Here is a 24,084-nt window from a genome sequence, read left to right on the forward strand (position 1 = left end):
TTTATGTGTCTATTTTCAAATTTTTTTTCTTCATTCTTTTTTCTTTTTTTTATTTGAACATATAATTTTTCTTTTGAGAATACAAATTAAACACGTGACAACACCAAAAACAATATTTATTTAAATAACATTATTTTGAGCAAAGAATGACGTCATGTATATTTGTTTCTATAAATAATTGCGAGAATAATCTAATAATTATCTCTGCAAAGCACTGCAAGTCAACCGTTTGTGAAGGAGGAGAGGTTGCACCAGTTGACGAAGTGTTAGGGAGCGAAGACTTGAGGTTTACCCGTCTGCCGTGTTCCTGAATCCTGTGGGCCACGCTCCAGCACATCAATCCGTGAAAAGACACGAACTAAAAGTCTTTACGGACCGAGATTTAATTGGCCGGACGCCGCGCGAGCAATTGGCACCACCAGACTTTAAACACGACGACGGAGACTGGAATCGTCTTTCTCACACTCGCATTTATGGGAGCCCACCAGCTAATTATCATTTAAATAAATAAATAAAAAAGAGAGAGAAAAAAATGAAAATATATTAATACGAAGGCACGGAAGCAACGAAGAGAGGCTACAACCTACCCCTTCGTTATGCTCGACAAAAGGAAGAGAAGCCGCCTCTTTTTCCCCTAATTCCACGACTCCTTCCTTACGAATCACCACCGTCTGGGAATGGCTGCTGGATTCCGATCACCATCGCCGCCTCTGCCGCAGCTTCTTCTCTCTCTTATCGTCCCCATCCTTAATTGCCTTCTCATGCTCTTGCCCGTCGCCTCTCACGGCGACTACTCCTGCCCAAACTCGACGTCGGTACCCTGCGGCAGCGTCAGCATCTCCTACCCGTTCTGGCTGTCGTCTGATGAGCCAAACCAGTTCTCTCCCCACGTCTGCGGCCACCAAAGCTTCATGTTGACCAACCACAGAAACATCCCAATGCTGCGCCTCGGTGACGACAACCTATACAGGGTCTTAGACATCAACTACTATTATAAAGTCGTTTCCCTCGCCGACGGCGATATCCAGCGGACTTGCCCCCAAATCAGCCAAAATGTCACCTTGCCTTCCAGCATAACTTTATCCAACGCTGACACCGAAACCAAACTCACCCTCTTCTTCAACTGCAGTAGACGGCCAAATTCCGTGATCCCCTGCCTTCAATTTGATGAGTCCGGAAGGGAATTTAATTATAGTTATGTTGATCAAGGAAAACTGAACGAATACGACTGCCACAGTGAGGCAATTTCGTCGTTCCTGGAACCCTATGTGGGGAATGAGCTTGCTGAAAAATATGAACAAATATTGCTTGAGGAGTTCGAGCTTCCTTTGATGAGGGGCCCCAACGAAAATTGTTCTTACTGCGAGAGCTCAGATGGCCATTGTCGGTATCATATCTACGATGCTTTTCTCGCTCCCACCTGTTTCTGGTCGGGCGGAAAGATTGAAGTGCCCCCACGTACGTTTACATAACTTATCCCTTGTTATTTTACTTCTGCTCGATCGACCCTTTTAGAATTTCCCCTGCTATTGTTCAATTAATGAAATTTATTCATAGAACTAATTCTCATCTGGTCACCTGAATACTCCCCTAGAACCTATATGCCTAGAAATGGTGGGTTCAATTGATGTCTGATGATGAGGGTACCTTCAATTTCTGTGTGATATGTAAAAGAAGTTCCTATCGTTACTGAATTTAATGTCCAATTAAGGGTGAGACTTCATTATTCTCCCATGGACTTAGAAAGGTGATGCGGCATGCACATAGAAAATTGGTTCCAGAGGTAGCTATTGACCTGGTCAGATTTAGACTTGGTCATCAGGTCGAGGTTATGCTTGTAATTATGGAAATTAGTTGGTGTTTGAAACTAGGTTCTATTTCTATACAATATACACATGTATATATACTAGGCTGAGAAGGATGGTGTGCAGTGATTCTAGTTGATGCACTGGTTCATTTATCTTGTTGAGGATACTTTTCATGGTATTTTATTGTGGAAGCACGTTTCTTTTGTTCACAAAGCTAAAAGCACAAATAATATTTCAACTTTGCATCCTTTTAACTAATCATGCCATTCTCAACTCCAAGTTGGTGAACAATATACACTTTAGTTGTTCTTAGGATTCCAATCACTTGAGCCCTGCACTCCCTGTGGAGAAGGTGAAAGTTGAAGGTTGGGATATAAGGTTACGTCACAAAACAAGATCTATTCAGGAATGCAACCATCTTCTGTTGCTTTGTGGATTTAAAATTTAATTTGATGTCTTGAAATAAAAAGGACGAGTAGAAAACTTAGCAAATCTACTCTTATGGCCTCCTTTTGAATATGGATCACAAGTTGATTGTTATGCTCGTTCCAGTTGATGTAATTCCACTGGACTGAGATGAAGGGTTGTATGCAAGAAATTACTTACCATGAAAGGGTTGGATTGCAAGTTGATTTAGCTTCCAAGTACTATATGGGAAAAAAAATCCAGTTATTAGACTTCCAAATTGATCATTATTTCATTAACAAATGCAAATTCCCTTGAGCTTGAGCTGGGTAATAACTGACTGTGATGGGTAGAGAGAGATCAGAGAACTTAATTACTGATTTAAAGGATATGAATATTACCATTGATATTTTTGTATATAGACTACACTGGCAAGATGAGATTCACGTCCTTGGGTTGAATATTTGGGATCCCATGATTTCTTCTTGTGGTTTGGTTATCTATTTGCAGATTTAGAATGATTCGGAAATCTTCTCAATCAACCTTATTGTTTCTGATGTTCTCAAAGAATTTTTCTGATTCTCTCTTGAAGAAGCTTATGATAATTGGAATTGTAATAGGCAAGTAAAAAGTTGGCTCGAAATTAATCAGTATTCTTATTTTAAGTTTCTAATAACTGTGAAATACCTTTTATTCAATGAATACTAATGGACAAAATACAACTAGTGCATTTCCATTTTATTTTACTCAAATTGCCTGATTGGTTCTTTAGACTTAAACCTATTTTAGGGGTTAATTCTAATTGAAAACCAGTGCTTCTGCATGAAAATTTGACATATCAATAGCTGTCATTCATACTACTACAACTATAACCATAGACTATCTCATCACGAACTCTTGCTATCAAATTTGATTGTTTATGTTTATTTGATAAACAAACAAAAAAAAAAAAACCTTATCTATAAATTGGCTATGGTCAGGAGATTGGAAACACTAATCTCCACAAAATTTTCAGTACTTAAAAGCCTCGACTTTTATTTCCTTAACATAGTCTCTTCTAGTTCTATGTTGCTTAGCATTGCATCTCATACTCGTGATCCACATAACAGGTGCTTTGGCAGCAGTTGGGCTGCTCTGTGCTAGCATTCTCTTCTGCAGGTACAAGAAGAAACGAAACTATTTAGCAGCCTCGAAAACCTTCACTAGTAGTGCCTCTTCAGGGCCATCATCCATGGACCCTGAAAAATATAGTGTCCATTTCCAGACCAACCTCTTCTCATATGATGAGCTACAGGAGGCCACCAATGGCTTTGAAAAAGAACTGGGAGATGGAGGTTTTGGCGCAGTTTATAAAGGTTTTGAAGAAAATAGATACTTTAAACTTGTTTCACACAAATCTGCTACACTAAGCTTATCTTTTGTTAATTTCTCCTAAACCTAAGATAAGCTCAATTTTTTTTCTCTCCAGGAAAGCTTCGAGATGGCCGTGTCGTTGCTGTCAAACGTCTATATGAGAACAACTGCAGACGGCTTGAGCAGTTCATGAATGAGATTGAAATCCTTTCTCATGTTCGTCATCAGAACCTTGTTGACCTATATGGCTGGACCTCGCGCGATAGTAAGGAGCTCCTGTTGGTTTATGAGTTTGTGCCAAATGGCACAGTGGCCGACCACCTCCATGGATCTAGGGCTAGGGAGGGAATACTAACATGGCCAATGCGCCTAAAGATTGCCATTGAGGCAGCAGAAGCCCTTGCCTACCTTCATGCAATTGATCCCCCAATCATTCATCGAGATATCAAAACTAGCAACATTTTGCTTGACAGCAGCTTCCATGTAAAAGTTGCAGATTTTGGACTTTCACGTTGGTTCCCCACCAATGCCACACATGTCTCTACCGTGCCACAGGGAACCCCAGGATACTTGGACCCTGAGTACCATCAGTGTTACCAACTCACACACAAGAGTGATGTGTATAGCTTTGGAGTTGTACTTATAGAACTCTTATCCTCCAAACCTGCTGTGGATTTTAACCGGCATCGAAAAGAGATCAACTTGGCTAACATGGCACTAAATAGGATCCAAAATGGTGAACTAGACCAGTTGGTGGACGAACACCTAGAATATCAATCGAATCAAGCTGCAACGAAGATGGTCACAATGGTAGCTGAAGTGGCATTCAGATGTCTGCAAGTTGACGGGTACATGAGGCCACCCATGAAGGAGGTCCTTGAGGCATTGGTAGCCATACAGAGCAAGGGGAACAATGTATCAAACGGAGGAAAGGAAACCGGTGACAGTGAAGACGATGCAGGACTGCTGGAGAATATTGCACCAATGTCGCCAGATACGGTAATGAACCAGTGGGTCAGTTCGACCACTACACCAAACACTAGCACGAACTAGATCCCATAATGTTTCTTCTATATTTTCCCAGGAGAAAACAGACTAAAACACATTTCTTGTACTTGTGCAGCGATGTTTTGGATTTGATTAAAAGAATGTAAATGGTTAAAAGAGGTTATCTGAATTCTATGCATTGGCATATCCTTGTTGCAGAATTTGATATCATTGGTAATATTTGGTTTGCTGAAATGAGTCAAGAATGATCAATTCTACTATTTTGTCACTTGTTTGCAATGAAATGTTCCAGTATTAAGCCTTCCTACAAAACTATGAATATCATTTTTCAGCAACTCAAATTCACATTTGACAAGTTCAAGGATGAATACTTAAGAACAACCACTGAAAAACAAAATCATGCAACATTATAAAATATCTGAGCAATGAAATTAAATAAAATTGTGTTACTCCTAAACAGATAAAATCTGACTAATGAAAGGAAGAATTGCAAATCCAATTCTTTAAAACAGATGGTAAAGTTCTGTGCATGGTTAAGCATGTATAAGAATTCACTTGTTTCGAGAGGCTCAAGAATTTCTTTATTGATATAGAGACCTGTTCTTTAACTGCCATTTTGTTTCTGATTTTTTGTTCTTTTAACTAAGACGAACTGATCAACTTTTTTAGACTTGCAGTTTAGTTTGGTTGAACTGCCACAGCTATGATATGGCATACTTCAAAATTGCTGCTAAGTAGCTGCAATTGGAAATATAAAAAATGATATTATGTTTTGACAAAATGTGCATAGAAAAAGACCTTTGAGTTATATTCTTTGATGAAGTGGTCAGAAGTACATTAGAGGACAGAGAAAAGAAATACAAGAACCCAGGACAAGTGCAAGAATTTTTCAACTCAAATCTCACCTGAATATCTGCCATAATGTCAGAACGTTAAAACATATTAATCAAATTCAGAATTTGATTAATATGTTGTATTTGTTTGTTCAATTTAGTTGAACATGAGAAAAACCAAAGCTACCTACGAAAGTAGTTTCTGAAAATATACTTCTTTCAGAATAAACTTTGGTATGGAAAGGGTTTCAGAATAAAGTCCATCCCTCCTACAAATCATGATCTTCAAATGATATTCGTATTTTCACCAAAGTATTACACAAATACATTGGCTCGCAGGTTGCTGGATATCGAGTAGGGGTGCCACCCTGAATCCCTACAAAATAGCTAACCACAAATAGCAATAGATGATTACCAAAGGCAATTCTCGATGACTGCTACAATGATTTCCTTCAGAGTTTCCTGAAAGTGAAAGGCTCAAATTGGTCAACTTCCCTAACAAAGATATATAAAAGCATAAAGCCTTACCATGACGACAAATGTATATGTATTGTATTTAGTAAAATTGCAAAAAAATCAGGAACTCATTTTCGTTTTAAAGAAACCAATGTTCAGAACGGGTATCTGAAAGTGAATAGGTTATTTTCTAAGATGTATAAGGGCCTGAAAGAACCAAAACTAGAAATGTGGAGTGTTGCATCTCTCACCGGAGAATGGTCCTTCAGCCCGAGAGATAGCACCAAAGGCCTAGAAGAGCCAGAGCAACTGCAAAATGGTATGATAGACATTATCAGGAAAATCAACCGCCGCTAACTTGCTATCTTTTCTCAAAAGTGAACTGAATAAAATTTCATAGCTTTTTACTAACAATTGTTGAATACCATTCCTGTATATATCTTGCTGTAATGTGTGTCCTTGACCAAGGCAAACTGTGAAATAGGATCTAATCTAATAGAGAGACAGTTTAATGTGGCCCAAGAGAATGCACCAAATAAAGTACAAAAGAAGACTAAGCATCACATGCATTTTTGTAGCTAAATCCATCCTATATCTCTTGCTTTCTGTTCATCATAAAAGGTACACACCAAATTTACAACATATACTTTCTTGGGAACAACCACTGGAAAGAACAGGAGTAATTAGAGAACTGATTTTATGATGTTATATATAAAATGATTGGATTAATTGGTTTCTAATGGATTCTGAAAACTAACCTTATATGTTCAATCAATTGGCGACCGCAGGCAAGAAGCCATGGCTGTTTGTGAAATGAAGATTAATGGCATTGCAACCAATATAACAATGCTTGTCTTGGCCAATATAAGATTTCCTCTTACCTCATCTCTTTTACCAAAAATGACAGAAACACTGAAAGTTGGCTCAGTGGATACACTTTCCTCCTTCCTAACACCATAAAAAATTCATCAATCTCTAAGCATAGAAGTTTATGGGAAAATAGAAAATACTTGCAAACATACAAGCGATTTCAATGTCAAGTTGCATTAAAATGAGAAGTAAACATTATTCCTTAACATGGGTGATCCAATGGAATCGGTGTCATTAATGGGAAGGGAGTATCATGCTAGAATGAAACAATGTGTTAATAGCTCAGAATGTTGGTTGAGATTTTGCCTCATTCTACAGGATATGGGGAGTCATATTTGGCCCAACTATATCCTAGTATGGTCCACTATCTAGGAAAATGAAGTAGAGGAACAACAATCAATCAAGGACAGCATCTGCCAGGAAAATACAAAGAACCCAAGTGCAATATTTATTTATTAATATTTAAAGACTACTCCATAAATAAAGACCTTGATAGTAAATGTTTAAATTCATACATGATCCACCCTTCATTTATGTCTCAAATCCTCCCTCCACATCTCAATAGGTAATTAATTTTCTCTAAATGGGAATAACAAAGGGAGGTTCCTTGAAAAAAAAAATTATTTGTACTCCTAAAGTAAATGTGATAAAAATTTTGAACACAAAAACAGAATTGAAAACATTTCATTGCACGTAATATAAACTAAAATAACCACCTGCAATTAGAAGTAAAAAGAACAACATCTAGCTTCAAAAAGTAAAATGAAAAATTTCTAGGTCAAATTTCTATAAAGGATAAGCCAATCTTACTAATTGATGCCTAATTTAATTTATTATATTATGAAACCTACAAACAGATATTAACATGGGAAATATTTGTATTAACCTAGGATTTGTACATCCAAACTGAAAATTACATATGACATAATAAATTTATATATAGTCTTTGATTTTTGCTCCAATAAGAAAAAACTTCTCACCTAGCATGCAATATGGTCCCCATGCATCCGATCTGGGTTACTATGACCTGAGGTACTTTGTTGTTAGCACCAAATATTATTTCAACCAAGGAGGTAAAGTAATCATACTAACCAGAAATTTGTCATCATACTTACAGATAACAATGTCCGTTTTATTCCCCTACAAGGTAAAAGGAAAAAAAATCCAACAAATTAAATATACCTGCCAATATATTGTCAAAATACATTTTACATATGCACTTAGGAATTAGGATGATGAATAGTAAAGAAAAAATGAAATGCAATCATACTGATCACTGAATGAGGTTGATTTTTTTTTTTCTTATATATGTGTATATATAGATAGTATTCATATATAGTACTTTAGTTCCCTTATATAAGAATAAGAGAGACGTACAAAATTGTACAAACTATAGGGGTATTAAATTAATGAGTCATACCATGAAATTTTGGAAAAAGTAATAGAAAAAAGATTAAGAAAGGAGATCACGGTGACCGAAAATCAATTTGGATTCATGCCTAAAAGGTCGACAATAGAAGCTATACATCTTCTTAGACAATTAATTGAAAAATATCGGGAGTAAAAACAAGATCTACACATGATATTCATTGACTTAGAAAAATTTTATAATAGAATCTCAAGAGAAATTATATAGAGAATTCTAGAAAAAAGAGGTGTTAGCATAACATATATTGAACTAATTAAGAATATGTACAAGGATGTAAAGACTTCAGGCGGAGTAACTGAAGCATTTCCAATAAAGATAGGGTTACATCAAATATCAGCTCTAAGTCTCTATCTTTTTACACTAATTATGAATGAACTCATATTCAAGACATAGAATCGTGGTGCATGTTGTTTGTAGATGATATTGTTTTGGTAGATGAAACAGGTGAAGGAGTAAATACTAAACTAGAATCTTGATGGAAAACACTAGAAGAGAAAGGTGTTAGGCTTAGTAGAATAAAGATAGGATATATGAAATTTAAGTTTAACAATATTAGACATAATAAGACAATTGTTAAGATAGGAACTGAGAAGATATTTAGGATCGTTTTTGCAAAATAATAGATGGATTGAGATAGATGTCTTACATGGAATAAAAGCAGAAGGGTTAAAATAGAGGAGAGCGTCGGGTGTTTTATGTGACTATAAAATACCTCTAAAACTTCAGAGAAAATTCTACAAAACTGCAGTTAGACCTGCTATGTTATATGGTGCTGAATGTTGGGCATTCGAGCTCATGAGCAGAAGATGAGAGTTGTAGAGATGAGGATGTTAAGGTGGATATGTGGGCATACGAGAATGGACAGAATAAGAAATAAGAGCATTAAAGAGAATGTCGGAGTTGCATCTATTGAGAAAAAACTCCGAGAGACACGTTTAAGATGGTACGGGCATATACTTAGACGACCAATTAATGCTCCAGTTAGGCGATGTGAAACTATAACAAACATGCATATCAAATAAGGAAGAGGAAGACCAAAAAAGACTTGGTTAGCAATAATAAAACGAGATAAAATTTATTTAAGTATAGATGATGATATAGTAAGAGATAGAACTCAATGGTATAAAACAATCCATATAGTCGACCTCACCTAGTGGGATAAAGCTTGGTTGTTGTTGTTGTTGTTGTTATTGTTGTGTGATATATATATATATATAGTATTGATATAGACACACACACACATATACACACAGAATAATTGGATATGAAAGAGAATGCAACAAGAGCAATGGGTCATCTTAAACATCTATTCACGATCATGTATTATATAGGGAAATCAAAAGGTATTATCACACTGACATCAATGATTATGAATGAGTGAAAACAATTCTATTCTAGTTCATAATTTACATACAAACAAGCATATTATCATTATGTGTTTATGTTTGTGTCCCTTTATTAAGCTTAACGCACATATCACATAATAATCAAATATACCTTAGCGACATACAAAATTTGATTAGGCAAGAGAATGCAACAATAGCAATGTGTTTACTGTCTTAGCAAACAATAAATAAGTATCAGCCACTGAAGATACACTGTAAAAAAAGTCATAAGAGATCATTGTGTGCCTATATTTGATCTTGAAGATCCAAAATTAGTTATATCGGGGACTTCCTAGAACAGAGCAGATACAATCATTTCGATGGCACACCAGGCATATAGAATCATCATCATCAAGCTATGTTGGTCACAATAACAGTTACATAGAGAGAATTTCTATTAATTGTTAAACTGATAAACTATGCTTTCATCAAAATTTTTAATCAAATGAAAGAAAGAGTTGAAATTCCAGCAAGCAATATTTGATAATATACACTCAAAATGAGCTTATATTGAACTGGAGAGTTCCAAATTTATTTGGTTAATTTTCAATGCCAATAAGGATGCACATAGAAAAACTGAAACCAGCAAACAAGCATTTTTTTTTTTTGGCATCAATACAATAGCCATGTAGCATAGTAGCAAATCGTATCACCAACATGAAGAATCTCACAAACCTTGATATCCAAAGAAACGGACTTGTGCGTGACAGGGAATCGAGTAGGTTGGGACGAATCCATCTTTCACTCTATTTGCCTCTGAGGATATCTATACCGAAAAGATGATGCAATTCTATAATCGCATATTAAAAAATAAGAGCAACAGTATGAAAAAACACTAGACGACTTATGAGCAATTCCTGAAAGCAGATACTTCACTGTCAGATGATGAACAGCAATACCGAAGACCCAGCTAGAGAAGCCCAAAGCGAAGAGGTCGGCTTATCGTATGGGTGTTCTCGAGCAGCTTGGTCACCGGCGAACGTTGCTCGCTGATCAGCAGACCGGCCTGTCGCAAGGAATAGCTTCATCTAGGGTTCCAATGGGGATGTTGGGGGCCCAAGAAGAATCTAATCGATCAAATTTTAGGCCCGGCCCACTCACTAGGTCCATGAAATGACAAACGAGCCGGAAACTTCTATAAGCAGGAAATTTTCAGTTTGCCCCTTCAACCACCCTCTCTTTTTCAAAAAAATTGTTTAAAGTTATAGTTATAGCCCACATACTATACATATAGGGACGCAATATATTAAAAATGCTCGGAACACCACTAAAAATTTAAAAATAAGTATTTTCAAAAACATTTCTAAAAATACAACAAAATTATAGGGACAAAGTGAATGTTTGTTAATTATAATCATCTTTAACTGCCATAATAAGTTGTTATGAGAGCAGATCTTCTAGTGAAAATAAATAAATACATTAAGGATTCACTTTTAATTACAGTTGAATCTTAGTTATAATTTGATCGTAATCTGAGTTATCGTCCTCATTAAATTATAGTTTAAGTTAGAATGAGCGACCGGAAGTCATCGGAAATGAGTAAGTATTTAGGTTGTCAGATACTGAGCAAAAACGATCTTAGACCGTCCCTTCTAATCCAAACTATAACCTAATAGAAATTATAAATTCGAAGGGATATCACAATCAATATTATAGTTATCATCTGACTATAATTCAAAAAGTAATCTCCTAATCCAGCAAAATTGGTCTCAGATTTTATATACAACTTGTATTTTTGATATATTTTCCTAGTTAGTCTACTAGTTTATCCGGAATATTGTTATATAAAATTTTTAATTGAGAATTAATTGGTCCATTGTTAATTACATCTCCAATGAAACCGGAACGAATTTAATATTTCGCGGTCAAAGAGTACTTAGGTTTTATTTAATTAGTAACTTTATCTTATGTCGCGAAACCTTGAAGCAGGCCTAACTTTTGCAAAATGAACCAAATCGAAGATGATCCGGCTTCCATTTAACCCGGTCCGGGCCAATTTAGGTATCGAACCGGTCGTCTGTTCTCAATCGGAGACGAGATCCGAGGCAGAGTGCAGTCTCCCTTCCTTCTCTCTCTTCGTCTGCTTCGTCTTTCTGATTGATTTCTTCACCAAATCGAGTACGTCAGGCCTCACCATGATGACCCCGAAATCTCCTCACGCCGATGCGCGATTTTCTCGCTTATCTGCATCCAGTGCACCCAGTTCGAGGTGAGTCGTCCTCGCTTTCCCTCGGAGGAATTTGTTGACGCTAGGGCATCATATCAATTGATTGTTTACTCAGGAAGTTGAAAGCCGTAGTGGAGAATTTATGAAGGTGTTTGTCATTTTTCTCTTTATTCGATTCGAGATCATTAATTGAAACCGTCTGAAGAATCATGCATAATGAGCACCTTCGATTTCGATTTGGGATATGTGTGCGGGTGGAGAAAAGAAGGGAAATGATGGGAGTCGACATAAGAAAGCATAAACCCATTGCATTCTAGTGGAACCACTTGATCACACTTTTCTTCTACAGAACACCTCGAATGACCCTACGTGACGAAACGATACTATATATTGGAGGGTTCTATTTAGTGTCTTTTTTTTTTCCGGCGTTTCTATAGATGTTGATGACATGAAGTGTATAAACGTATTGGTCCAATTATACTCGAAAACACCTAGCCGCCATGTGTTTTTGATTATTCAGCTGCAGTCGTGACTATTATTTACCTTGTTGTTTCTCAAATTGAAGTGTCCATAATTTACGATATGAAAGATTTTGTAATCTGTTTGTATTGGTTTATTTTGTCTCTCTACTTGCTGGTTAAAACTAAAGAAAAAAAATTGTCTTAGATTCTGCATTGTGAGACCTCATGGATATAAGTAACTCTTTCTTCATGAGAATGAGCCAATGGTGCTGAAGCTTGTTTGGATCTGTGAGATTGGGGCACTTTTTTTAATGGACAATTTCTGGCTAAGGTCTACTGCAATAATTGTGTTTGTAAATAATTCCAAATTCAGATCGGATTGAATTAGTGCACCTCTTGCATAGTTTGACTGTAAATGTTTACTGGTTAGGTGGGAAGAATCTCTATGTTGATGAGATCAGCAATCATAAGTTATTGTACCAGTAGTCTGGACTGATTGCCTAAGCCCTTTGGTGTTTATTATCTGAAGCTGATTTTTATAGATAACCATCTTGGATTACTGATATCAGTCGGGTCTAAGTCTTATTGGAATACTGCGTCACCTTTGGGAAAATTGTTGGTTTGTTGTTTTCCTGTTCAGTCTGCCATTTCATTACAATACAAATATCCCTACAGGTTTACTGGCACAAGGAGTGCTGCTCGAGATTAGATTCGTTTTGTGAAACAAGCTACTAGAAATATTTGCCAGAGCTTCTTCTTATTTAAAGAATGCTGTGCTCTCTCTACACAGTGAACTCTTTTTGTGGAAACATTATTGTTGATTTTAGCACTACAATTCCTAAATTGCTCAAGTTAGAAGTATATTCCTATGGGTGTGCTATTAGTAGCCTCTCGTTAGTGTAACAAATGGTGATTAATGCATTTGAATATTGCTATTGATATAGTCTGATAAAGTTTGGCTGAAGGATTAGATGTATGTAGCCAACTGCAAATAGTTGGAATTTACTTAGCGATGATAATGATAATGGTTCCTTGCTAGTGTGATGTTTATTTTCCCTTCAGTCTTGTTTGCTTAAGATATCTTCTACTTGAAATAAACTTTGGTAACGAACTTATCCTTTATTACTTTTGGAATTTGCATTCTTAGGCAAACTCCTTTGCAGATAATACATGTTATTGCAAACTTCATGAGAATATGGTCTGTTTACTCCTTGTATCATTATCTAGCACATCATGGAGACAGTGTAGTGCCTTTCATTTTCAGTTGCTTAGTTCCAGCTTCTGTTATATTCCTAGTTCTACAAAAACCTTGGCAAGGGAGGCCTTTATCCAATTCTCAGGTTATGTAAGATACTTTTTGATTGTATGTGAAAAAAATACCTACTTTTGTAACTTCATGAATTTTTTTGTTAGTCTGACATTCAGCTATTTTTCAGATAATACCAACTGTTATTAATGGTGGGATTATGGCATTATATTTTGTATTATGGGGAAAAGGACTTCAATCATGCGGACCACTGATGTATGCTTCAACTTAAATTTTGTTTGAACTATTTCTTATATGGAATTTCCTATCATTTGCTGAAATATGAGCAAGAATGTTATCTAGTAGAAGGATGATGGTTTCATGGTGAATAATGGAATTTATCTAAGTAATTAGTGTGTTTTAATATTTGCTTTGCATAAAAGAAAAAATAGCTAGCTCACTTTTGTTTTCAAAGTCCAAACTGAACGAATGACACAGGGAACCTAAGACAATCTTGTTGCTGGTCATACATGAAGGTCTAACAGATACCTTGTCACTAGTTTAGAATTAGGCATTTGATAGATTGCCAAGTTACCATCTGGTTATTCATTTGAAGTCTAGAAAGTAAATTATTATAAAAAAAAATTATTTTGTTTTTTGAACGTGAACATTACTCATAACTCATTTTATTTACTTGTTCATTCTTATGCTGAGATCTTATTAGTTATTGCTCCTCTTTTTAATTTCAGTGCTCTACTAGCAGAGTATGCAGGTGCTATCCTTGGGATCTTATCTGCAGCATTATATGGATGGAAAGTAGATATTCGGAGAAAGGTTGGTTACTCCTTTAGTATTCAGCACTCCAAATAGTCAATATTGTAGGATTATTATTATTATTTTGATAAGTGGCATCATCTTATTGCTACTTGTACATTTACTTAACAGTGTTGCAAACTGAGTGAATACTAGGAAAGATAGTTGAAAAATTCAGTACCTGATGCATTTGAGCTACTATTTAGTTTCTATAAATGGTTCAATAACCAGCTATGTGATAAGATTTGCATGTGGATAAATCTTCTTAAGTTCTAGAAAGAGAAGCAGCTTCTGAAAAGCAAACAACAAAGAGGAGAGTAACAAGCTATTTCTCTGGTGTATCTTGTACCACCTAAGGTTTCTCATTTGCTGTTCTTTCATATGTCAGTAAAGACTAATCTTAGGATAAGTTTTTTACCAGTCACCTTTAATCCTAACCGGATTATAGAAGTGAGCTTTATCAATTCTGTAGTTCCAATGTAAATTGAGTTAAACTAGTTTGCTATTTTTGGCAAAAGAAAATCCCTCATTAACTGATTGCATCACATACTTTTCATTCTTTCTTACTGGCTATCCCTAATGATGTGGCCAGGCAACTAGGTGGCAATTTAGCCTTGAAAAGGTCCTCCTGAAATGACAGCTAAACCTCAGAGTTTGATTAGCCCAGTCTAGTTAGAGTTTGTGTCAGGAATAATGTCTTGGTTGTTCTGTAACACAATGGCGCATGCCTTGCATGCACATCACAGCATATGCTTTTTATCTAAAATTGTAGCTTTCTCTTGCATAAGCTCAACAAATTTGAATTGTAAGTCTCATGGGTGTTTGCTGGAAAACTTACATGCAAACATCTAAACAAACAACCTTTCTCTGAGGTAGACTATTATGCCTTTCTGCAACTATGTGGTACATGCTGCTGATACTTCTAACTTTCCAGGTGGGAGGACTGGTTGCAATGCTGACTTCCTACTATTTACTTTCAAGAGGGTGGGCTACAAGAACAAATTCACCATTTTGTATCCATCGCAAAATGATTTTAACTTGATTTTCACCTTATTTTGTTTTACTTTTTGAATTGTAACATTATAACACGGTCATTACTTCTATAGAAATTTGATGAGCTAGAAACAGGTGGTACTTGACTTATTGATGACACAGATATCTTTGACAAAGAGTCACTGACACAGGCAAAACCAACTTTAGAACTCAAAGAATTAGTGGCACCGATTGCAGCTGGCATTTTATCAGCTTTGAGGAGGGTTATCGCACGACGCATATCTCTCAAGGTACTATTACTATATCTTTATGAGGAAAAAATTGTTAGCTGTTTGAATGGAAACTTTCTTGCAATCTTCATTGAAAAACCATTTATCATTTTTATTAGAAAACTTTTCTTCTATTCTCTCAAGTAGAATTTAAATGCCTCATTGATTTTAAGTACGAAGTAGAAGTTGGAGAATTTCATTCTAGCTAATCCCTTATTAATTTTTATTGTAGAATCAGCTTAAAAGGAGACTTCACACAATGAGTGTTGCTTCTGCAACATGCTTTCTTTTTCCTCTTGCCATGTGGGACACAATATTAGTAAGTGTAATTGAAGAAATTACATGCCTTTAGATAAAACAATCTTGTTCGTTTTGTGTGATATTTCCACCAAATTAAACCAAAAGTTGTGTTTTGGTTTGGTCTGTTAATGTGTACTTTTAATTGATTGGCTGCAGGGTTCAGCTTCTGATAGTATTGTTAAGTTTCAGTTTCCAAGCTGGGCATACTTGAGTACAATCTTCTTTGGAATTATTTTCATATTCTATGCCGATAACATTGCTGAAGAAAGGTTAATTGCTAATGGAACTTCTTCATAACTATACAACTGCCTTAGGAGAAATTGTTTGAATGATTATCTAACACTTGAATGTTCATGCTGATCTGGGATCTGGATTCACAAGACTTTTGCATGTCTTATCTTTCATTCTTTATGCCTTGAAGCTTCTTGGCATTGTCATTGACTTTAAAGTATAAAAAAATGAAAGCCATTGTGTGGTCAAGGCAGGGCCAGAATATGAAGTATTTCTTACTGTACTGCAAATAAAAAAGGAACTTCAGCATCATCGTTATTAGAATTGGACAAAACAATGTTCTCCACAAGCTTTAACTGCAATTAAAGCTTCATTGTCTAGAAGTTGAGATTGGAAAATATTTTGTTTTAGTTATACTAGCATCTATAATGCACTTACAAAATTAGCTAATAGATAATTATGGTTCATTGACACTTATAAGGCTATTACTTTTGTTAATGTATCTTAGATGAAGCAAGTAAGAATAAAAGCTTCATAGTCTCATTTTGATGCTAGAAAAAATCAAATACTGATCCAACCATGGCTTTTTAATAACTGATCGTTAAGAAACTTCACTCAAGTTTAAGTAGTATACCATTCTAGACCACACAATGACCCTACAAAACAAATTAAATGTTTAAATTAACTGGTATATTGTGAAGTTTAAACCATTTTTTGAAACTCCAATTGATTATATTTGATTATTAACCACTGCCTTATAGGGATCACTGTACATAACTATTCTTATCTTTTTATTTTCAAAGCGGCGCTAAAATTAAGATTAACCAGGGTATTGTAACTGGTTAAGTGGACAAGAACACTTGATCATAATTTAACAAAAAAGGATTGTAGATATTATAGATCTATGTTATTCTGAATCGGACATGCTAAGATCAATGATATGACTACCGTGTCTTTATACTGTTTAATTACTTTTATACTACATGCATTATTGATTATGGCAGAGCCAAGTATAGTAAAGATATCCTAAGTTACTTAGAGGATCTGTGGCTGAACTATGAATGCCAATATAATGGTTCTATGCTGGATGTCTTTCTTGTTACTGATCAATGATCCCTCTCTTCCTGAGCTTTGTCTTAACTAATGTTAATGCCTGTTTACACTTACGTGTGGTTGAACATTTGCAGGCTGCATCTTGTCTTTTCTTCTCCAAGGCATCTAATGATTTCTGGAGTATGCATTATTATTATGGAAATCTTATATCTAATGGATTTTTCCCTTTTGGGTTTTGTGATTTGTTCTTCAATTTTGGCATTCGGTATGCTTCCTCTTCTCTCTTGTTATAATATATTCCATTTTGACATTGCATGTAGTGTCATGAGTTGCTGCTTCTGTAGTGATTAGAAACTGGACAAGGTCTTGATGATCCATGGTCCAATAGGTTGGTGGGTTATATACAAGGCTATCCTTGTATTGTTTACAGTATTCATATGGATTTTCTCTTTTGTGCTTTAAGTTAGTTGGCAGAGAATGCACACTTGTTTCGGGCTGTATTTATAATGATTGACTTGTGTAATGTGAATCATATATGTTCAAAGGTATACATGATCAAGAACAATGAATCAAGCTACTTAGCAATGTCATGATTGTGTTCCAGCACGATAGTCATAGGCACAATATAACATTTGTATTTTCCAAGGTACTTAGGCAATGAATTTAGCTGTGTATTTTGATAAATATTTTTCTTTGTTAAATTATTTAGCACCCAGAGCAACATAGTTGTTTCTTATATCATTTGTATAGTCATCATGAAAAATGAAAATCTGATATTTGTTCAGGATCAAGAATAGTACAATTTAACACATTTCATGTCTGATATTTGATGGTATTTGGACATACAAAGGAAAGAGGGCAACCAACTTACAGCCATAGCTTCGAGGGTCATGAATTACTAATGATGTGTTTATCCTCGTGTTTGCATATCCTTTACTCAACATTCACATGTTCCATTGTACCTAGACCATTCTGGGATATTTCACTAGGATGTCCTGATTAATATGGTTGGTGTGTATAGTTTTGCTTTGATCTGGTTACACTCCTTGAGAAACTTAAGAGAATGTGTTCTTTCTCTTCTTATAACCAGCACTTGATGGCACTTGATGTCAACTGGTGGTAACAAGCACCTTACACTTCTTATTTGGCAGCAAAAGGTGAAACCGTCACCTTGGCGGCCCCAACAGGGTGACCCTCCACTATTTGGAAAAGAGGTAAATCACGACACATGCAAGGAGGGGTTGAGGTAATCAGTGGGGCATTTCACACCCATTAGGAATTGACCTCAGGCCTGTTGGCAACAACACCCTTGCATGAACCAATTACGTCAACCCGTGGGGGCACCTTACTCTTCTTCTTGATTAGAGACTAAGTTGCAAGGACTAGAACGAGATTAATGAAAACATTATGAATGTAACAATGATTTAATTGATTTGAATTTACTAGTGATATAACCTTTTATGTAGCTCAATGAAAGATCAGCTAAGCTGACCCCAATAATTAGGACAAATAAGGCTTGATGATGATGATAACATTGAAGGTTACTTATCATTCTGGTGTCATGCTGGCATGCTCAGTACACATAGTTGACATGTATGAAGTTAAACAGCCAATCCTGCTCTGTCTCTCTTGTTTCTTTGATCATGATCATGTTAAATTATGATTAGGTATTTTTGAAGCAACTTCACTTGGGAGATTTAGAAGAGGTCCTCAAGATTCTCAGCCTGGATCAGAGGCAGAACTTCAAGAAAATATTCAGATGTCTCCACTTCCAAGCTGATGATGTATGTTAATCCTTATTTAATCTGTTATGGGCATTCGTTTTTTTTTTTAAAAAAAAATATCTATATAGTTAACTCATTCATGTTTTGCCTTGTAAATGATAAGTCTATTTGTTGCAGGATATTTAACATCCTTTATCGTATATCACATATTAATGACAAGACAAGCAATTTCTCAACTTCTGGGTAAAAAATTGCCATTGCTATCCTTAAATAGCAATGTTAAAAACAAATTGGAAAAATGAGTGCTCCTCCACCATTAATGATTTTTCTTGTGTGGTTGAATTTTTTTCAGTAGGAAGATGTAGACACACTTGTGCTTGGGCCTTACACTTTCTCAATGTAATATGCCCAACTGAATAGCTAGTCTGTCTTGTTTGCTAGTTAAGTGAGAAGTTCTTTTCCTGATTTCTTTCTTCCCGTTTGGAGAAGTATCAGAATTTCTAGGATGAATTGATATTATGTCTAAGAATACAACGTACTGTTTGGTGTGCCCTTGGACACCAATTTGGATAGCTATTGGGATTATCGTTGAAAAACCACAATGATGAATGTTGTGTGTTTTGGTCAAAATGGATGTCTCAAAGAAATAAGGTAAATCAGAATGATTTGTCTTAAACATTCAAATTAATGGTATCATCTATTATGGTCTTGCTGTGATGTATATGGTTGCCTAACGTTGAAAAACCATTTCCCTGTTTCATTAATCTGGCGTTTAATTTTATGGTTAAGAAGTATTTCTTTTCAGTTTAATCTTGTACATTACATCTTAACTGCATTATTCCCTGAAATTCCTGTTTTTTTTTTTTTTGGTAGAATCATCAACATTCCGTTTGGGATTAATGACTCCCTCTCACTCTAATGCGGCCTCAATCCGTAGCAGCTACTTTTGAGATAGATTTTTACAGGTTACTGCCTATTAGCTCAACCTCACCCTAGATGCTCAAGTCTGTTTAAAGCTATAAGAATTTCCTTCGGCAAATTTTTCAAGATCGTTCAGATTAGGGTCGATGCTAAGATATCTATTTTCTCTTGTTCTCATGTAAACAGCATGTAATGTAAAATTTTTTTACAGAAAAAAGCACCACTTCTGTGTGCCAACCTGCTTCATTCATTTACAAAACTCAAGCACAAAAATGTTCACATGAATGATTGGCTGCACCTTTGTAACGTCACGTTTACTTGAATTTTATTAAACTGTGTGCAATTAATCCTTATGCTTGGACGGCAGCATTCTCCAATTAATGATCATTCGCTTTGTGCTGCAGCTACTTTTTTTTGATGATGCTGATTGTTGCCGCTCCCAGTTGACTGGAACTGATCAAGTCCTTTTCATTGAATCGTGTACAAGCAGTGGGAAGAACTGATGAGCTGACGATGACAGGAGCAAGAAGTTTCAACTGGAATCCTATCAGACAAAATAGACTGCTTTATTTTTTCAATGATCATGTGATTCAAATTCGATGAGCTTGGACGTTTCTGAACAGTCGCAGAATCTGGAAATCTATCGTGCTCTTTTTCTCCTGTTGTTGGATTGGATCAAACTTCATCGTCGGCCGATGTTTTAGCCGACATCTTCTAAGTGGGAAGCAAAATTCAAACACAGATTTTGGTCATTTGAGTTCCTCAGAAATTAGATCAGAATCAGTAAAGAACCAGACTAAAGCTTGCGCATGAGACATTATTGCATGAACAATTAGCGATTGAGAAAATCCCATGCTCGATCTCATTATATCCAGACATTGATATATATAAAAAGAAAGATTTACTTGATAAAAAAAATCCTAGAAGGACCTCGCCATTTAAGGTTAGGCCTAGTCGATGTTTTATTTCTTTTAGGAAAATCTAAAAGGTCGCACACTCATCCAACTTTTAATTTTATTTTATTTATGTATTATTTTCCAATCTTTAAGAATTCATCATCTTGCTTAGCTTGCTTCGAGCAAGGAGATGTATTAATTAAGAATCATAAGAAGATTTTCAAATGATTCTTGGACATAAAAATATATTTCCATTGGCCTTTGATTTATACGCTTTTGGCCATTGCTTCTCATACACTATTTAAAAATTAAATGTGGTACGAGAAGATTTCAACAAAAAGATTTTGAAATAAAAAAGAATTAATTTGCAAGACATTTATCATGCTGTGATTAATGAAAGTTGAAGAAGGAACCTTCTTTGGGGCAATAACTGGCTGTTCTGGATTTTTAAATAAAATAAATTTAAATTAAACTTAGGTGAGAATGAAATTAAAAAAAAATGGTCTTAGGATCATGTATTATAACATGTAATTTCTCCAATGAGATTAAGAAATCTAATCTTTGCTCTTCAATTGAGCCCAAAGTTGAATCAAAATGTTGAAATTATCTCATTCAAAGTTGCTAGAAGTCAAAGATTTCATACTTTTGTGTATTTGTGGTTTAAGTTGAGTCTATCTCACCTAATACAATGAAGATGCCATGTAGTTGGGTTGACTATTATTGATGTAATGGTGTCTTTATGGAATTGATTCTAATCAATTTGGCTTAGTTGACTAATGAGACTATATAGAAAATAATAACAACGAGACAAGCCATCTTCATTAAAAAAAATATATATACCTATTTTTTATTCATCAATTTTTTCCACTAGTTATTATTATTTTTTCCCCATTGTACTAAATATTAGAAATCTAAAAGATATTTTTATCGAAAATATTTTTTTTAAATCAAATAAGTTTGCTCCTCGATTAGCACGGACGAGATCCTCTGATCCATAATTTATGGATCAAAAGATGATCCATAAATTCTAATTGGTTAATTTTGTTCGATCCTATTTATAAATAGATAAATCTATTAAAATCAGCTAATATATATCTAGTGGATCATTCTCTAATTCACAATTTACGAATCATAGATAGATCTTTTCTCTGATTAGCATGATTATATTTAAAATTTTATTATTTAAATTTCAAAGGAACATTATGTTGGATCGTGAAACGTCGATAGAAGGGGGAATGAATATCGATTCGAAAAACAACCACGTTGTAAAGAGTTAAGCACAGCGGAATTAAAAACAATAGACAAATGAACACGGTGTTTTTACTTTGTTCGGAGCTTGTGACGACTCCTACTCGAAGGCCCGTACTCCGTGAGTACTTTCGTTGGGCAATTTACTAGCAATTCGAAATAATGATTATAAAGACAGTACAAGAAATGCTAATAAAAATTAAAACAAAGTTATACCGACAGAAAGAAAACCATAAGGACAGGAACACGTTGTCGGAGCTTCGTTAGCGTCGTTGGAGCGCAGAGCAGCAGAGTAAGCAGTCTAAAAGTTCTGAGTTTTTTCTTCAGCTCTGCCTCCGCCCCATCTTTTATATGAAGCTCGGGGCGCCCTGGATCCCTTCCGGGCGCCCTAGTGAGACGTGGCAAGTCCAACCAGCGAGCTCCAAGTGGTGACGCGCGATCAGGATAATTTTTGCCTCCAGGGCGCCCGGACCACCTTTTTCCAGCGAACAGCTTTCCTGCAAAACAAGGTTAGTCCGAGACAAATAGATCCTGCAAAATAAAGTGTTAGCACAGTTTATGAGTTCAGTATAAGAAGTATGACTTAGATTCCGTCTTTTTCTGAGACCGGAATCTAGTCACGATCTCGACTTAGATATCCGAAATGGATCTAAGCCGGATCGACGCCTAATGTTCCCTTCTCGGAAACGCGTCCTCATAGTCACTCCTTCCAGTGACTTACCTTTACTTACCTGTCAGACGTTCGGTCAACCCTTCAACCCGTCTGGACTTCTCGCCAACTATCCGGTCAGCCGGTCGACCCACTTGGACTTCTCGCCAGCTATCCGGTCAGCCCGTCGACCTAGCTGGACTTCTCGCCAAGCGTCCGATCAGCCCGTCGACCCGCTTGGACTTTGTGTCAGACATCCGGTCAGCCCGTCGACCTGTCTGGACTTAGCCTGCACACTCGATTAGAGTGTTAGATCACGACATATCTAACTTAACTTGATTTGTCATTCATCAAAATCTGAGTTAGACCGTTAGTGCTAACCGCACCAACACATTATTCTTTGGTTCATGAAAATGAAATATATTTTATATTGCCTTAGAGAAAATAGTTTTTACTTTAATAATTTTTTCTCTTTATAAGAAAATCTAGAATTCTATAGTAAAAAAGTAACAAGATTCTTTAAACTATTTTTTCTAAAACAATAATAAAAAAATCAGGATTTTACCGTAAACCTGCTCTTCTCCAAGAATTAATGATAATTTCTACAAGAATTGTTATCTTCTATTTAAATTGTGCCTCAAATTCATTCCATCCTAATTGCTCAATCAATTAGTTAAAAATATTCTTAATATATACACATTATAATAAATCTTTTCTGTGAGACTAATAAATGTCTGATGATATTAAAATCGAAATAAGTATTCTTAATATACACATCATATTTTGCAGGATCCTGATTCTATGCAAATCTATTTGGGGTCACATGAATGGAATTATCCTATCAAAAATCTTATGATTAAATATTATTATGATTAATCATTTTAAAAAATATTTGTATATAAATAAATTAATTAGCAATTTAATTATAAATTTTCTACTACCGACATAACAATAATCATTCAACCTCAGGATATTCTCCTATTCACAAAATAAAATTTCATAATCTTTTGAGCAAATTACCTATGTAACCTTTAAACTTTTTCAATAATTTACTTTTAGCTCTCTAATTTTTTTTTTCCCTAAATAAATCAGCCATTAAACTTTTTCGATCACTCACCTTTGGCACTCTAACATTTTTACTGAACAAATTAACAATTCAACTTTTTTAACCAGTCGCTTGTGACTCCTCGATTAAGTTTTTCTAAAAAGATTGATAAAATTACAAAACGTACCTCCTACGTGTCTATTAAAAGGGTAACATATAAAAGAGACGACATATCTCATATCAATAGTAGCATTAGATAAAGTGAAATTGTAGAGCATAGCGCTGACAACACTCTTTCACATAAGGCCACTGCTCCGGACTTAAGTCCTTATGATTTTACTCTTTCACAAAAGACCTCATTCCAAATAGAGATATCTTTCTCTTATAAACCTATGATCTTTCCAATGTATTTTCATATTGTCTGGTCCTCTTGTTCGAGGTCAATCAGATCATAGTTCTTGTGCACAGTCGACGGTTAAACCTTCTGGCAGTCTGAGCTCTGATACCAATTGTTAGATCAA

At 35.5% G+C, this 24,084-nt stretch overlaps 3 protein-coding genes across 9 annotated transcripts; 2 read left to right on the top strand and 1 right to left on the bottom strand.

Moving 5' to 3' along the window:
• The first annotated feature begins 576 nt into the window (after nucleotides 1-576).
• Nucleotides 577-4,808, top strand: LOC122053232 (LEAF RUST 10 DISEASE-RESISTANCE LOCUS RECEPTOR-LIKE PROTEIN KINASE-like 1.1). The gene is made up of 3 exons (XM_042615178.1): nucleotides 577-1,458; nucleotides 3,323-3,568; nucleotides 3,682-4,808. Exons 1-3 carry the CDS (start codon nucleotides 678-680, stop codon nucleotides 4,617-4,619), a joined length of 1,965 nt encoding a protein of 654 aa, XP_042471112.1. The 5' UTR covers nucleotides 577-677; the 3' UTR covers nucleotides 4,620-4,808.
• Nucleotides 4,809-5,359: 551 nt separating this feature from the next.
• On the bottom strand, nucleotides 5,360-10,584 carry LOC122053234 (proteasome assembly chaperone 3-like). 3 transcript variants are annotated; one of them, XM_042615180.1, is made up of 8 exons: nucleotides 10,419-10,584; nucleotides 10,223-10,313; nucleotides 7,826-7,873; nucleotides 7,714-7,760; nucleotides 6,745-6,811; nucleotides 6,622-6,665; nucleotides 6,115-6,172; nucleotides 5,360-5,869 (listed from the first exon to the last, which is right to left on the bottom strand). In XM_042615180.1, exons 2-8 carry the CDS (start codon nucleotides 10,283-10,285, stop codon nucleotides 5,819-5,821), a joined length of 378 nt encoding a protein of 125 aa, XP_042471114.1. In that variant the 5' UTR covers nucleotides 10,286-10,313; nucleotides 10,419-10,584; the 3' UTR covers nucleotides 5,360-5,818. The 3 variants fall into 3 exon arrangements, with proteins under 3 accessions (XP_042471114.1, XP_042471115.1, XP_042471113.1); XM_042615181.1 differs by having other exon boundaries at nucleotides 10,405-10,584; XM_042615179.1 differs by having other exon boundaries at nucleotides 5,362-5,869; nucleotides 10,424-10,583.
• A 975-nt stretch (nucleotides 10,585-11,559) lies between these two features.
• On the top strand, nucleotides 11,560-20,385 carry LOC122053235. 5 transcript variants are annotated; one of them, XM_042615183.1, is made up of 11 exons: nucleotides 11,560-11,756; nucleotides 13,323-13,515; nucleotides 13,612-13,697; nucleotides 14,171-14,255; nucleotides 15,169-15,247; nucleotides 15,390-15,517; nucleotides 15,729-15,815; nucleotides 15,953-16,065; nucleotides 17,215-17,345; nucleotides 18,748-18,864; nucleotides 20,130-20,385. In XM_042615183.1, the coding sequence occupies exons 1-10, from the start codon at nucleotides 11,683-11,685 to the stop codon at nucleotides 18,858-18,860; spliced, it is 1,089 nt and encodes a 362-aa protein (XP_042471117.1). In that variant the 5' UTR covers nucleotides 11,560-11,682; the 3' UTR covers nucleotides 18,861-18,864; nucleotides 20,130-20,385. The 5 variants fall into 5 exon arrangements, with proteins under 5 accessions (XP_042471117.1, XP_042471116.1, XP_042471118.1 ...); XM_042615182.1 differs by lacking the exon at nucleotides 20,130-20,385 and adding an exon at nucleotides 19,678-19,769; XM_042615184.1 differs by lacking the exon at nucleotides 20,130-20,385 and adding an exon at nucleotides 19,678-19,769 and having other exon boundaries at nucleotides 11,564-11,756; nucleotides 13,339-13,520.
• Nucleotides 20,386-24,084: the final 3,699 nt, after the last annotated feature.

This window comes from Zingiber officinale, chromosome 3A, assembly GCF_018446385.1.
Source record: "Zingiber officinale cultivar Zhangliang chromosome 3A, Zo_v1.1, whole genome shotgun sequence".
NCBI lineage: Eukaryota > Viridiplantae > Streptophyta > Magnoliopsida > Zingiberales > Zingiberaceae > Zingiber > Zingiber officinale.

Excerpts from the sequence above, each read along its gene's own strand:
- LOC122053232 (XM_042615178.1), top strand. The coding sequence starts at position 678 with ATGGCTGCTGGATTCCGATCACCATCGCCGCCTCTGCCGCAGCTTCTT. Across the intron at positions 1,459-3,322 it reads AAAGATTGAAGTGCCCCCAC|GTGCTTTGGCAGCAGTTGGG; the intron begins GTACGTTTACAT and ends TCCACATAACAG. Across the intron at positions 3,569-3,681 it reads TTTTGGCGCAGTTTATAAAG|GAAAGCTTCGAGATGGCCGT; the intron begins GTTTTGAAGAAA and ends TTTTCTCTCCAG.
- LOC122053234 (XM_042615180.1), bottom strand. The coding sequence starts at position 10,285 with ATGGATTCGTCCCAACCTACTCGATTCCCTGTCACGCACAAGTCCGTT. Across the intron at positions 7,761-7,825 it reads AGTATGATGACAAATTTCTG|GTCATAGTAACCCAGATCGG; the intron begins GTTAGTATGATT and ends AAAGTACCTCAG. Across the intron at positions 5,870-6,114 it reads GGCTGAAGGACCATTCTCCG|GAAACTCTGAAGGAAATCAT; the intron begins GTGAGAGATGCA and ends TTTCACTTTCAG.
- LOC122053235 (XM_042615183.1), top strand. The coding sequence starts at position 11,683 with ATGATGACCCCGAAATCTCCTCACGCCGATGCGCGATTTTCTCGCTTA. Across the intron at positions 13,516-13,611 it reads GGCCTTTATCCAATTCTCAG|ATAATACCAACTGTTATTAA; the intron begins GTTATGTAAGAT and ends GCTATTTTTCAG. Across the intron at positions 13,698-14,170 it reads CAATCATGCGGACCACTGAT|TGCTCTACTAGCAGAGTATG; the intron begins GTATGCTTCAAC and ends TTTTAATTTCAG.